At 39.7% G+C, this 15,722-nt stretch overlaps 1 protein-coding gene across 2 annotated transcripts in view; it reads left to right on the top strand.

The window, feature by feature from the left end:
- Nucleotides 1-15,722, top strand: part of DOCK1 (dedicator of cytokinesis 1) — a 538,667-nt gene that overhangs the window by 119,444 nt on the left and 403,501 nt on the right. For both annotated transcript variants that reach the window (XM_065552235.1, XM_065552233.1), the window contains exon 23: nt 5,749-5,857. In XM_065552235.1, coding sequence (XP_065408307.1) covers nt 5,749-5,857 — 109 coding nt within the window. The remainder of the gene's footprint in view (nt 1-5,748; nt 5,858-15,722) is intronic.

The raw sequence follows: 15,722 nt of genomic DNA, 5'->3' as shown, positions 1-15,722 counted from the left end.
CCCTTCCCAGCTACCAAACCCTAACTACACCTGAGATTAGTTCAGCATCCTTCTCTCAGCTGCCTTGCAAACGTAAACAGTGACTATATGTGGGTATACTTAAGCATGGACCTCACAGTGGGAGTGATACCTCAGTTTAGAAAGGGCACATAAGCGCTTCCATTGTTGCTCATAGCTTTCTGAATGTTGTAAGGATCTGAAAACAGAAGGTTAGCATGGGAAGGCAGTTACTCTTGCTGTAATTAGAGTATTTGATGTTGTAGTGAGGTGTAACAACTTTATTAGCATGGGTTTAGAACGGCTGTGTTACTTACAAGTGGCAAACTAATGAGTTATGCTGGTCATCCCAAACAATTCCAGTCAACATTTTAAACCATACTACATTAGTATGAATTCTGCACATGTTACCAGGAACACTATTTTAGAAATGTTTTGAGTGTCTTAAATGTATTCATATTTAAATTCTTTCATTCTCATGGGTAGGATTCTTTAGTTTTGAATCAACCTGTACAAACAGAGGGTAGAGAAAAGTGAAAACTAACAATCACCCCAGGTAGCACAGTGATATATAATAGTGGCATGGTTTTGTGATCCAATAGCTCAAAATGAATACTGTGCATGCCATTGGAAATCTGTGAAACTCTTATTGGCAATAGCATCAAGATAATAATTATCCAAATATTAATGCTACTAGTGGGATGCAGCTCAATAACCATCACTGGTCCGGGACTGACTTTGCTAGTTCCTCACCTCAGATTACTGTAACTTTTTCACCTGGTTGGAAGATATTCAACCTTTTGCAGGGCGGCAGAAGGAAACTTTTCTCTGGGCCACATCATTGAGGGTTGATTAAAATCAATGAATTTATAAAAAATTATTTAAAAAAAATTAAAATAAATACCTTGTCTTTTAAAAAAACCTATTTGAAATTATGGTAACCTTTGTTAAGGCCTCAACTTACTATAATCTTTTAAAATCATTTAAATAAAATAAAAAACAATAATATTCAAGTAGTATGTTTACTGCTGAAGTTTTAAAGAAAGTCAAACCAATGAACTGGGGGAAGTCACCGGCTAAGCACCTGGAACCAGAGTTTGTTGACATGCCACTCTGATAGCACTGGCTTTTTCTCCAGATGCAGAGAGAATTTTTTTCATTTCAGTTCAATGACTAGTTCATTCAAAGTTGAGAAATTGATTGATTCATTGGGAGTTGGAAAAAGCAGAAAAGCTTGATTTCCTCTTTCAATCTATGAATAAAAATAAGATGTGAGGAGATGAGATCTACTTTTTCTAAAATCTTGAAGGACATGGTGACCAGAAGCAATCAAGTCAATTCCCTAGCAGATAATATTTGATTTGTTTAAAATGTTAACTTGTTTTGTATTAAAAACGAACTTTGATAAACTTTTCTTCTTGTGCATCTAGCACATTTAAGGTAGTTTTATTTAACTAATCAAAAACAAATTTAAAAGGCTGTTTCTGTGCATTTTAATTGAATTCCAATTCTTAACCAAATGTAGCTTGAGGAGTAAATCATGATTAAAAAGTTAATCTAGTCAACAAAAAATGCATCATTCACCATTTCTAACACAATAAAATGTAAAAATTAAGAACCTGAATAAACATACTTAAAACTCTATAATTACTTAAATGTGTATGTGTTGATATAGTGTATCCTCATGGCTAGCAAAAAGTTGTATCAGATTATACGAACCAATGAGAATGAACCTTTATTTAGGAAAATAACTTAAAAGTACAAATAAACCACACGGTTAAAATTCTTAATTTCAATCAAGGTTTCCTGTTTGTTGATTTTAAATCATGATTAAAATATCATAAAGATCTGCATGCAACTCTGGGCCCTCTGTAGGGCAGTCCCATTCCCCGGGACCCTGCAGATGGCTTTATGCTCATTCCAAGTCCTGCATGGAGGGAGGGAAGAGAGGATGCAAAATGTCCCCCCTAAAATCTAATGCAACTTATGACAAAACGTTAGCATTTTCACAGAGACCCCCTTATCCAAGAGGTTCCCATAAGCTCCCATGGCCAAAGGAGTAGGAGGGAGCCACTGTGGATGACCATGGCCTCCTGCAGATACTGAGGGTACCTGTGAGGTTTGGGGCTGGGTTTTTCTGCAGGGGGTAGCAAACCATTCTCCCTCTCTTCCTCCAGCGGAATGATGTGGAGCTTCTTCATGAGAAAATCCTTGAGGAGATTTCTTTACCAAAACTCCTGTGACTTTAATATGGGAGGAGAGAGTTTCAGCCTTTCTAGCAGGCTGTTTTCCAGTTTGTTTAATTTTCTGTGACTTGAATAGGTAACTTTGTTGCCATGGCTGAAGTCAATATTCACCAATAAAGCTAAGTACAGTCATTTTCCAGCAAATTAAAAGTTATCATGGAATTGCATACACCAAATATACAAACCTATAAATAAACAAGTTTATTATGTGTTTGTCTTAACCTTTAATGTAACCCTTTTGATATTTCTTATAGGATGTAACAAGGTTATTACAAGGGATTTATGTAGAGTTCTGAAGTTAACAACGTCACTAAGTTTTTTTTATAAATTAGGCAATGTAATTTCTTTCGATAATATTCTTGCTGTGAGATTTATAAGGTACTGACTGTCACTTATTCTGTTTCTGGTCTTACAAATCATTTTACAAGAAAAAAAATAATTATCTCTCACTGCAGATGAGATTTACAGAAAAAAATGATCCCTTGGTGTTTGCCGTTGGATTTCCTGGTGCTAAGCACTAATTCAAAATGCATTAGCACTGGGAAAAATCACAAGTCTGAATGATAAGGGTTTAATCAGCGAAGCTACTAAATTGGAATGATACAACAATTGGTTCTCTGTTGTAAAGCTTAAACCCTGGCTAAAATGTGGTGATTATTTAGAACTATTAAAACTATGGCATAAGGGGCTGTCCTTAAAAGAAATGGTCTCAGTGCTAGTGTTTTAGTGTGAAACACTTAACAAGCAAGTAGTCTCTGTTCTAAAGAAAAAGCTTTTTAAAAAGGCGTTGTTATTACAAATAACTTTTTAAATAAATAATTTATTATTGAACATGCTGACTGTGTTTGGTACTGTATAACAAACACACACACATGCCCTCCGTATGCCAAGCTTGCTATAATCTTATATAAACCCTGATCCAGCTGAAGTCATTGGGAGTTGCAAGTGCTCAGGACTTAGTAAAGCACAATGATTTTTTTTTCTTGTCTTAACTAGCTCCATGTATCTATAAAATGTCTTGATGGATACTGACTGTCAAGCTTTACAGTTCCTTTTATTGGGGGAACATTGCAATGTCTTAGTTTATTCCTAAAATATAATTTTAATATTCTGTCCTGCGTGGCCTGCAATTCTAGTTAGGAAGCAAAGTTCTCATAGCAAAACAGTACAGTTTAATTCCTTTTTTTTTTTCATTTTCCCTAGTGTACTACTTTAATAGCTTTTTTTTTTTTTTGTATTTATGGCTCCCAAGGAATATGCATTTTGTGCTAGAAATAATAGACATTAATTTTTAGTGTAAAGTAGCAAGACCATCCTATTCTTTTTCATGCACCACTTTTAAAAAAATAAATTCCTGTTCCTCATTTGGAATTTGTAATATAGATTCTCCATAGTGAGTTTTAAATATATCTTATGTGATGTTTTCAAGTTTGAAGAAATCAGACTAAGGTTTAAATGTGTAAAATGTGTAAAATGCTCCCATTGCCCTAGAAAAGCAGAACCGTGTGCTGAAGTTAGAAGTCTCTCTTCTGATTCAGTTTAATCAATGGGTAAAGTAAGAGGATAATAAAAGGGAAGTGCACAAATATTAATAGGCAACAGGTTTAAAACAAACAAAAGGAAGTATTTCTTCACACAACGCACAGTCAACCTTTGCCAGAGAATGTTGTTAAGGTCAAGACTATAACAGGGTTAAAAAAAAAAACTAGATAAGTTCATAGAGGATAGGTCCATCAATGGCTATTAACCAGGATGGGCAGGCATGGTGTCCCTAGCCTCTCTTTGCCAGAAGCTGGGAATGGGCGACAGGGGATGGGTCACTTGATGATTAGATGTTCTGTTCATTTCCTCTGGAGCACCTGGCATTGGCCATTGACGGAAGACAGGATACTGGGCTAGATGGACCTTTGATCTGAACCAGTATGGCCGTTCTTATGATAGCTACTGTGACAGGTCGTGATGACATACAACAAAGGGGCACGTCAGCACTTGATGTAAATAGAATGTAGCGAGATGGAGAAAGAGGTCAGAGACTAAATGTCTCAAATAGGCTCATAGCCAATCAAAAACTGAATATATAGTGCATGGGAAACATTTCTGGTGCTTCCCACACCCATTTTTATAAATACCACAATTTAGACTTCACAAGGATGTCATGGTTCTGTGGCCTTCTGCCCTTCTGTCTTCTATATACCATGCACCCTTAACTATCGTTTCCCTCTCTGGCATATATTAAACCTGTCTAGTCATACTTTCTTTAATTGAAGCTCGTTAAATGGGAAGAGCTCTCAGAAGTCTATTGCCTGCATCCTTGCTAAATGTGAGATATGGATATTCTCACAGAACAAACCATATGTTTTAAGTTCTACAGGAAATTTGTTCACGGACCAAACTGGGCCAAAAAAAAAAAAAGAGAGAGACCCAAATAACATCTGTCAACTCCTGCTGAATCCCAAACACCACCTAAAATAAAATGAAATCAAACTTTATCAGCAGCACAACAGCTTCAGCCCATCTCAACTAGCTTCTTTTTTCCTCCAAAAAACAATTACTACCATCTTTAATACCATCTAAAAGACTGTTGACAATGAGTTCTAAAAAGAGTTCTAAAAACTCTCTCCAGTTAAAAAGAAAAGGAACCAGTAATGTTGTTAAAATAAATGCCTTATTTAATACTTTATGTGTCAAATATTGTAACTGTTTTTCTTTATCTTTATCTTCAATAAAAAGGCTGTTCCATGGTGTGTTTGCCATAATACTAAGAAGACTAAATTGTGTGTACAGCAAATCTTGTTTAACACTGTTGAGTTTTAGACAGTAACTGAGTTATGTTAACACCCTTAGCCGATATATTCCATGTCAATTAATACAAACTCCCCTCTTCCCATGCAGCAGGTTTGCTGGTGGTGGAAAGGGGGTTGCCACAGTAATTCTCCTTGCATAGCGTTTATTAAGAACCTTACGACAGCGGCAGAATTTAAAGATGACTAGCACCACTTGTAAGTTAGGCTGGCTGTGGTCCTGAGAATCAGGGAGCTGGAACTGGCTTCCTGGCATGCTCTTCCCACCTCCTTGCTTACTCCTGTGCTGAGTGAAGGAGTGAATCTAGCGCATTATTTTGCAGCTATGTGGAGGTTGGTGATAATGAGATGGATTGATAGTGTCTCAGTGACTTAGGATTCAGTGTTAAATCTCCACCTATTTGATGTTTTACCGGGGGAAGCTTTAAATTAGTAATAATCCATTTTAGGTCTGTGACTTCAATGAATTTCCTTTTGGTTAACCATTCTGTGGAAAAACACTCCAGCTTGATTGATAAAAGTTGTGGAATTTAAAAACTCCTTTTATTTTAAATGTCGTGAGTAATACATGGCATTGTCAGTTGTCATTTGAACAAAAAATGACTGCTTTGGGAACAATTTCCATTGCTTTATACAATATTTCCGGGGGGTTTTTTCCTTTGTGGTTTATGCTTATATTACACAAGCAATTATTTGTTTCTCAGACTTTATGAAAACAAAGGAGAAGCAGACTTCATGGAATCCTTGCTTCAGCTATTTAAGTCTATCAATGAGATGATGAGTGGTGTCTCTGATCAAACTGTGATGGTGAAGGTAGGTGTTTCAAAGAAAAATGTCTTGGCTTTGCATTTGTATAATATGATAGCATGACTTAAAGAATACATTTTCATTGAATTGAGAAGCAATAATTATGCAGTTGAAACAGCATGAAATTGTATAGTGTGCCAATAGTGTATTTTACTTTGAATATAGTTAATACTTAAGTATCAGAGGGGTAGCCATGTTAGTCTGAATCTGTAAAAAGCAACATAGGGTCCTGTGGCACCTTTAAGACTAACAGAAGTATTGGGAGCATAAGCTTTCGTGGGTAAGAACCTCACTTCTTCAGATGCAAGTAATGGAAATCTCCAGAGGCAGGTATAAATCAGTATGGAGATAACGAGGTTAGTTCAGTCAGGGAGGGTGAGGTGCTCTGCTAGCAGTTGAGGTGTGAACACCCAGGGAGGAGAAACTGCTTCTGTAGTTGGATTCACAGTCTTTGTTTAATCCTGATCTGATGGTGTCAAATTTGCAAATGGACTGGGCGAGGACTGGCCTGCCTCCCAAGGTCCTGTGAAAGTGAGGGATCATTGTCCAGGATGAGTTGTAGATCACTGATGATGCGTTGGAGAGGTTTAAGCTGAGGACTGTAGGTGATGCCCACAGACAACCTGCCAACCTTAAGCATATTCTCACCAGCAACCACGCACTGCACCATAACAACTCTAACTCAGGAACCAACCCATGCCACAAATCTCGATGCCAACTCTGCCCACATATCTACACCAGCAACACCATCACAGGACCTAACCAGATCAGCTACAACATCACCGGCTCATTCACCTGCACATCCACCAATGTTATATATGCCATCATATGCCAGCAATGCCCCTCTGCTATGTACATTGGCCAAACTGGACAGTCACTACGCAAGAGGATAAATGGACACAAGTCAGATATCAGGAATGGCAATATACAAAAACCTGTAGAAGAACACTTCAACCTCCCTGGCCACACAATAGCAGATGTAAAGGTAGCCATCTTACAGCAAAAAAACTTCAGGACCAGACTCCAAAGAGAAACTGCTGAGCTCCAGTTCATTTGCAACTGATTTATACCTGCCTCTGGAGATTTCCATTACTTGCATTTGAAGATGTGAGGTTCTTACCCACGAAAGCTTTTGCTCCCAATACTTCTGTTAGTCTTAAAGGTGCCACAGGACCCTCTGTTGCATAGTTAATACTTAATTCATTCTAGTAAAAGGTTTGTCTAGCTGTATACTTAAACATACCTGATGTAGGTATGCAAGCCCCATCTTATACTAGTGCGGCACATATGCCCCAGGGGAAGGTGTAAGAATCCCACAGTTTGCAGATTTGGGATCATGTGCCCCTCATGTAGATCTCATCCTGATCTCGAAAAGAGTACTTAATACAATAACTTTGTTAGATTGTGATGAACAGTGATGCTCAACGGAGGACAGTGTGCTGAATTTTCTACAGGTGATGTTGTTGCTGCTCTTTACCTCTTACTCATATGAGTGATGGGTCGCCAATGGGAAGATTCTGTGGTAGTTGGGAGGAGTGAGGTACAGAAAAAGGGTATCTAGGGCCCTGGAGCAGGAAGGTGGGGATTGCACATTGAGACCCACCAAGTGTTAAAGCTGTAGAGCAGGGGTCTCAAACTCAATTTACCTCAAGGCCAGTGCCAGTCCTCAAATCCTCCCAGAGGGCCAGTGTCACTCATGCCACCCAGACCCCGCCTCCCAAAAACTCCACCCCCAAAAAAACTCCGCCCTGCCCTACCTGCCTAAGGCTCTTGGACGGACTTTGGGTGGGGGAAGGCAGTCTGGGGTAGGAGATTGGGGTTCAGGCTCTGGGAGGGAGTTTGGGTGCAGAAGGGGTGAGAGGTTGGGCTCTGGGAGGGAGTCTGGGGTGCAGGCTCTGGGATGGAGTTTGGGGGCTGGGGAGTGTGGGGATGGGGCACAGGCTCTGGGAGGAAGTTTGGGGCTGGGAGAGGATGTGTGGGAAGGGGAAGGGGGTGCAGGCTCTGGGAGGGAGTTTGAGGGCTAGGGGGTATGGGGATGTGGTGCAGGGTCTGGGGGGGAGTTTGGGGGCTGGGGGTGTGTGGGGACTGGGTGCAGGCTCTGAGAGGGAGTTTGGGGGCAGGAGGGGGATGTGGGGACTGGGTGCAGACTCTGGAAGGGAGTGTGGGGGCGGAAGGGGTGTGTGGGGACCAGGTGCAGGCTCTGGGAGGGAGTTTGGGGGCGGGAGGGGGTATGTGGGGAGGAGTGGGGGGTGCAGGATCTGGGAGGGAGTTTGGGGGTGGGAGGTGCAGGCTCTGGGAAGGGGGAGGGGTGCGGCGCTTACCTTGGGCTCCAAGGCAGGGCAGGCCGGGGGGCCTCCGTGCACAGAGTCCCATTGGCCGCAGGGGCACTTGGGGCGGGGGCAGCTGCGCGGAGGCACAGCCCCGCCCCTGGGTCTCAGGGAGGGTCCGGCAGCCACTGGAGTGAGTAGGCAGCTGCCGCTCAGCTCCACTGCACTTCTGGGGCCCCTGAGGGGGGAGCGCCTGGGGGTAGCAGGTGGGGCCAAGGGAGAGACCCCAAAACTGATGGAGCCCCACGGGCCGCATTGGAGTGGCTCGTGGGCTGGGAGGTTGAGACCCCTGCTGTAGAGCCTCACGCTATATCTACACTGGCACTATTTTCGGTAAAATTTTTGTCGGTCAGGGGTGTGAAAAGTGCTGGTGTGGACAGCTTTTTTGGTTTGACTTAACTAAATGTAACTAATAAGAATGAGTGAAAATGCTTTCTCCTAGGCACCAAATAATGTTAAGTGATGTAACCTTGATTTCCTGAGGTCGCATAATACAAATTATATTTAGCTGCAGGCACTTTGTTAATGCACATCAGAAATTGTTTTGCAATCCATTGCCTGAAAAAAGTTCATTTCTCTCCATATATTTTCTGTGGATCTGTGACAGGGAATTTTGAGGTTTCCTTTTGCACTTTCATGTTAGCTTCCTTTAATACTATGGTAAATTAAAAACTATGGTTCATCCCACAAGAAACATTTTCTTTAGTTTTAAGGTGGGAGACAGAAAATCTGAATGCTATAATTTTGAACCACTGCATCATGTAGATGTCCTGGGTGGTAGTCTGTACAAATGCTGAGTAGGCCTGATCTTGCTAAACTTGTGGGTTTGACAGGATCACAGCCCAAGGTAATACTCATGTAGCTGTATTGTATTTTCTGTTGAATACATGGGAGATAGAAGTAACCTTGAAATCACATTATGAATAAATCTAGTAAAAACAGCTTTACTATAAATAGCTTTCATAATTGTACATGCTGGATGTTCAGTAACAATATACTCAATTTCTTGACTACACAACTAGAGATGCAGTTTCAAATGAATGATTTAGAAAACAGGCACACTTTAAATTGCGTGTTTTGTTCTATAGGATACCAAACTGGTTTCTGTTAATCTATACAGATTAAACTGTGTTTTTTCTCTTGTATTTATGCAAAATACACTTAGTTTGATGTTTCTGCAAATACTGTTTATTCAAAACAGTAAGTTGAATCCCCTTTTTAAAACAGCTGCTTTGACAGGTATTTGGGGTTTTTGCTTCTGCTGTTCCTTGTTGGATAAATCTAAGAATGGATTGGAAATTGGGATTTTCTTCTGTTGTAAGATTTTGTTTTTGTTTACGTAGAACTATCATTTTGTTTTTACAGTGGTTTGCTACTGACTCTTTTTTGACTCTGATTCTTAAGTCCCATTTTTGTAATTCCGAAAGGATGGTTCAGTCTTCACAAGAGGCCTGCATTATGAGCAAAAATAAAATAAATAAATAAAGTCCCCATCTTTCATGTACTGCATTATTTAAAAGCTGTCAGAAGTGGTTTTAAACCACTTAGTGGGGATATTCCATCTCATTTTCTGTTTGCTCTAATATGGTAAAGAAGTGCTTGTGCATTATAGACATTGGCTTTGCGGTTTAATATTAGCCTAATATCGAGAGGCAGAAGGGTGCCATGATGCAACATAATTCTCTAACATTTATGTATCCTTTATTGTAGCTTTATGCTAATATGATAGAATATTAGTTTGTTAAATTCTGGGGTTTCAGCATAACATTTTCAAAGTGGAATGTCCTCTATGTCTCGTACATTCCCCAAATCTGGAAACATAAATAAGCACTCTAGACTTGTCAAAATCATGGAAATGAAGTGACTTGTTTACAAACAATTCATGATAAATCCGCTGAGTAGAGCAACGTTTCATTATATTATTTTTAAGAAAAAAAGATAATTATTGCACTTATACAAATACAAAACATGCTTCAGTTCTACTATATTGTTAAAGTTTTTTATTCCACACCTTGTTACATTTGGTGATCTAGTATGTTGAAAAGGTCATTTACCAAGGTGGTCTAGATTGTTTTGGGGACTGGTGATAGAATATATACAAAAGATTAATGCTGGTTGTGACAAAGTAAACTGTCGCAAGGAGAAAGGAAAAACACAAGGTCTTTCAGGGTCTGAATATACAAGGAAACAAGATATAGAAATAGATATAGAAAGTATTCATCTAAATCAGGATTAGAACTATGCCGTGGCAGCACCCAATGATAAAAGGAAGAGGGGAGCCTGGTAGAAGTAGTGAGCTTTAGGAAAGTATGCTGTCGGTGAGAGGAGTCTGGAACCTATAAAAATCTCTTTTAAGACAGTACATAGAATGAGAGGCAGCACCAGGGAAGGGTGTGCTGTTACAGGAATGCTAAGGGAAAAAACACCAGAGAAGGGCATGCTAAAGGTAGCATCAGCTCAAAGTGAAACATCCATCCAAGATATTAATCTGATCCCCATCACCGTAGTATCTGAGCCTCTGACAATCTGTGTGTACTTATCCTCTCAACACTTCTGTGAGGTAGGGAAGTCCCATTTATCTCCATTTTTAACAGATGGGGAGCTGAGGTGCAGAGAGGCTAAGTGACTTGCCCAAAGTCACACAGGAAGTCTGTGGTGTAATAGGGGATTCAACCTGGGTCTCCCAAGATCTAGGCTAGTACCATAACCACTGGACCATCCTGCATCTTATTTTACATTGCTAAATGACAATTGCATGTCCTTAAACAAAAGCTGAGCACCTATAGATCTTAATAGTTAAAGTCAATCTTCTTGTAAATATCACACTGCTCTCAAAAAACCCCATCAACATAGTAGGCCTGATTTTAAAATTAATGGAGATATCCTCTCTCATAGAGCTGGAAGGGACAAAGGTCATCAAGTCCAGCCCCCTGTCTTCACATACCAAGTACTGATTTTGCCCCAGATCCCTAAATGGTCCCCTCAAGGATTGAACTCACAACCCTGGGTTTAGCAGGCCAATGCTCAAACCACTGAGCTATCCCTCCCCTCCGTTACATTGATGGGAGTTGTATGTACTCAGCATCTTAAAGTGAGGCCAACTCTTCTTATCAATACAAATAAATGCAGGGATTGTTTTTAGGTTACTGATGAAAGAGGTAGTACTTACTGTGGGGTATGAGCTAAGATTGTAGTACTGAAAGATATTTATATCTGATGAGAATTTTTTTTTAGTTGGCAAAATAAGTCAGTTGTCCCCATGGAAGGACAAACGACAACAATTATAAGTTTGCTTAATTGCAACCAGTTTTCTTCAAACATATTTTATGTTTGAGTTTTCAAGGAGGTTTAACTACACTGTGTTTAGAGGAGTCATAACAAGCCAAATTCCTCCTCAGGGCCTGTCTTTTGAAGTGACATATGCAAGATATAAGCCAACCAGTAATGAGTAGGTGTGACATACCAGGGCACAACCCAAACTAGTGGGGGGCTGTGTCACCCCTGCCCTGCAACCCTGGGTACCTTACAATGCTTTGCCGAAGTAGCTTGCTCCTGGACTGCTCATAAACAGCCTTCCAGCACATAAGCCATACCCTGAGTGTCTGCATGTAACTGTAGCCTGCCAGTTACACTGGGACTGTCACCAGCCTTGGTTATATAGCAGGGTGACCCCAATTTACCACCAGTCCCAGATCTTACCCCAGAAATGTATGTCCTGTACTGCCCATCTCTCTCCTGGACAGTACAAATATATTAAGTCCATTGTTCCTCTACGAGAATAATATGCCAGTTTATTATCTTAAATAGAGTTGCCCGGACACTTCAACTTAAACACACTGGATTAGGTACAATAGTTAAACAAATTTATTAACTATAAAGAGAGAGATTTTAAGTTAATACAGGTAATGAGGCATAAAAGTCAGAAATGCCTATAAGAAAAATAAAGATAAAACGCTTAATAGTGCCTAACTTAACGAACTATATCAGATTCAAGCAAAATTTCTCACCACATACTTCCAGCAAGTTTACTGACAGACTGTTCAGGTCAGGACCACCCTGCACCCTGAGAGTCCAATAGCTCTTTTCCTTTGTCCTCTTAGATGCAATGCAGGAGAGAGCGGGGGTGTCTGCTCCTTCTTTTTATAGTTTGTCCCCCTCTAGAAAAAACATTTCCAGCTGGGAACTAGGAGACAGCCTCTGTGTGGAAGGATCTTCCCTGCTGTCTTTTTCCACCTGTTTGAGCTTCCTTTGTTTTCCTTCCTGCTTGATGACTCTGTTTACTGCTTAAATGCAAATTAAGGCAAGCACCCATTCTATTGTTTAGGACAGACCTGATTGCCAACTTCTGCTTGGTCAGGGCTGTGGGGTTTGGAATGTAAGATTCCCCTTCACATATAGTGTTGCCACACATATTTTATCAGGACAGTACTGAGCAGCAAGCTTCGTTTTCAGATGATACCTTGTAAAGCGTACATTGCACAAAGATTATTACAGTAGTATGTAGAGTATGAATACAAGAGTATATTCTGTCACACTAGGAGGTTATTGTCAAAAAAATTCCCAGTACTTCTAAATGGTGCCTAACCATCAAATATGGCAATTTTCATAATAAACACAATTTTCTAATGGGGAAGGGACTGAAATAGGAAACTTAAAAATTAAGAGGCTAGTGCTTTCTTTCATCATGGAAATTTAAAAATTAAGACTAATGCTGTCTTTGCCACTAATAGTTTCAGGTAGGCTACCACTGAAATAATTTTTCAGCATTATAAAAATCTGGTAAATTTTTAAAATGTGTGGAAAAACGATTTAATGATTATTCAAATTATTTTATTTTTAAATGCCTTAAAAGGCCTCAAAGGATGATATGCAGAGATGTTTGTGATGATTGTAGAAATAACCTGCAATTTCCTGGTGCAACTATACGATATAAGAAATTCAGCCTGCATATTGCACATGCTAAGAACTGTGACTATCAATTCCTGGTTAATTTAAACTATTTAAAGCAAAGGTTGGACTTTTTTGGACCGTATTATTTTCATTTACTTTTCTTTATTTCCTGGCATAGTTAATTACCTTTTGCCATAGTTTGCAAGTGTTTCAACAAGGTAATGGCATCAGTTTGTTCATTGAGAAGAAGGGAGTCCTCTTCTTCGTCTTTGTTTACAGTCTGATGAAAAGCCCATTAAAGTTTTCATTGACCGTGGATCAGTCACTTAATCACATCCCCTTAAAAATTTCACATCTGTGATACACTTTGCAGAACTACCAAGATGTGCAAATGCTTTAAACAGAATAACCACATAGACATATTTCTGTTATTCTTGTCATTTCCTACCCCATCCCCTCTCTACTACTTTTTTCTCCCTCATTTGTTGTATTATGTCTAAAATGTAGCTTGCAAGCAATTTAGGATAGGGACTTTATTTTCTGTGAAGTACTCACCTATTTCCTGTGTGGTATAAAATAATCATTTATCACAATGTAATTGTTTGAAATTATCTAAATTAAAAAGATGTACAGTAACAGTGCAAATATATCAGAGATGTGTGTTTCTAATTCCGTATGCCAGTGCTTACTTCCTAATGAGATCACTTAATGATTACGGTAATATTCTATCGGTGTTAAAAATTCTGGAATTGAAGTATTTCATTTTTGTGCTTCCCAGGCCTCTTTTTCATATGTGTTTAGGTTTTTTTGGTATGGAAATAGGTCTTTTCTTTAGACTAATTAAAACCTGTAGTTTTTGTGATTATGAGAACAGGGATCTGAACCTTGGCCCAGTGTTGCACAAGTGTGTTTGTAATTCTAATTAAAAATGTTAATTTTAAGAATTTAATAAACTGCTTAATTGTTTGGAGTTGTTCCTGATGTTGTATCAGTATCTGAAGACTATTTGTCATTTTATGAAATTAATATTCCTGAATTCTTTATTTCAGCATCTGGGAATAATTTAGATTGTAATGATGTTTCTGGTATTGTTGGGATCTATTTTCAGCTGCACCTTTTTAACAGAGTAAAAGTTAGGTTCACAGCTTAGCTTTTATAAAAGCTAGTATTTATATAGAGTAACTTAAATGGGATTTTTTTCTTAAACTAATTTAGATTAATTTTTTCTGTGGCTATGTTGCCTAACCATATTATCCCTTTTAATTTGATTTGATACGTAATCTTACTCATTGACGTATTGCCAACACTTGAGATTTTTATCACGGCTCTAGTGATTTTTTTAGGGTGTTGTTTACCTGTCTCATAAAAATGTGATGAAGGGCTGCCAGCTAGTGAGTTTTTCCTTATTCAAAATGGCCATAATCTGTCAGTGGGGCTGAATGGCCTTCTACTGTCAGTGGGGCTGAAGCCAGCAAGATGGCTGCCATTTCTCTATGGTCTATCTGCCTGTGGAAATGAGGCTGGACTTAGTAGAGTGGCTGCCACCTTCCACTGTTCTCAGTGACACTGAAGCCATGTCCACAGGCAAAATGGTTGCCACTCTGTGATTTTGGAACTGGCCAGGACATGGGAACTGTCAGGATTAGCAGGGACACTGAAAGGTGGAGGGGGGAGAATGAGTGAGAGCGGAGTATTGGGGGGAGCAGAAGGCAGATTTAGGGGTTGCAGAGGAATGAGGTATAAGGGTATATGGGGGCAAGTAGAAGGGTGAGGGGATCAGAGGACAGCGATGGAGGTGGTGATAGGGAAGGAAAGCCCCTCTGAGCAGCCAGGGTAAGGCAGTATTGCATTGTTGCCAGCTCTCACAAATTGATTGTGAGACATGGGATTTTGGTGCATGTAGGGCGAGCTGTCATGATGCAAGAAGCTCCTCCGATCCTGTTATTTTTCAGGGCTGGGCAGTGGTCTGTGTGATTAGCCTCACATGCCCTCATATATGGTATTAGGGCAGACAGAGAGGGGCCTGGGGTGGGGAGAGTTGGGTTAGTGGTGCTGCTGGGACCCAGGCAGAAGAGAAGCCCTGGGGTAGGATAGCAAGAGGCGAGGGAGTGGGGAGTTGAGGAAACGGTGCAGTTGGATCCCGGGTAAAGAAGTCCTGGGCAGCAGGAGACAAAGAAATATTGTAGCTGAGAGAAGACAATATATTAAATTAGATGGCAATTCCTGTATTTTGGTAAATGAAGATGGTAAATGAAGTTGGTATCTGAGCAGCCAGGGACAGGTGTGAATTTCTGTGTGCATTAAAGATTGATTTTTCAATCTGAAATTATCACACACAGACTGGCAGATTAAAAATACGGTTTGACTTAAAAAAAATGATTTGGGGGCGGGAGGGCTAATCTCATGAATTTTGAGGGTCTGACACTTGGTTTTTGACCTTTTAAGGTTGGCAGTACTGTAACTGAATCAGTTGGGATTTGTCTTGATATTACACATTTGTTTTGTGCAATTTTCTTGAAATTAAATTTAAAGGCTTTAGTGTCTAAATTTATTAACCCGTTTAGCAAAGTTGGTATAGTTAATTTTGTTTTCTGTAGCGGCATTAAAATATTGGTTAAAACAGATTTATCTGGAAGTAATCATCAAATCTGATC

The sequence above is a fragment of the Chrysemys picta genome, chromosome 7, assembly GCF_011386835.1.
Source record: "Chrysemys picta bellii isolate R12L10 chromosome 7, ASM1138683v2, whole genome shotgun sequence".
Classification (NCBI taxonomy): Eukaryota; Metazoa; Chordata; order Testudines; family Emydidae; genus Chrysemys; species Chrysemys picta.
Note: the sequence above shows the minus strand (reverse complement) of the source record. Positions and strands in the feature narration are given on the sequence as shown.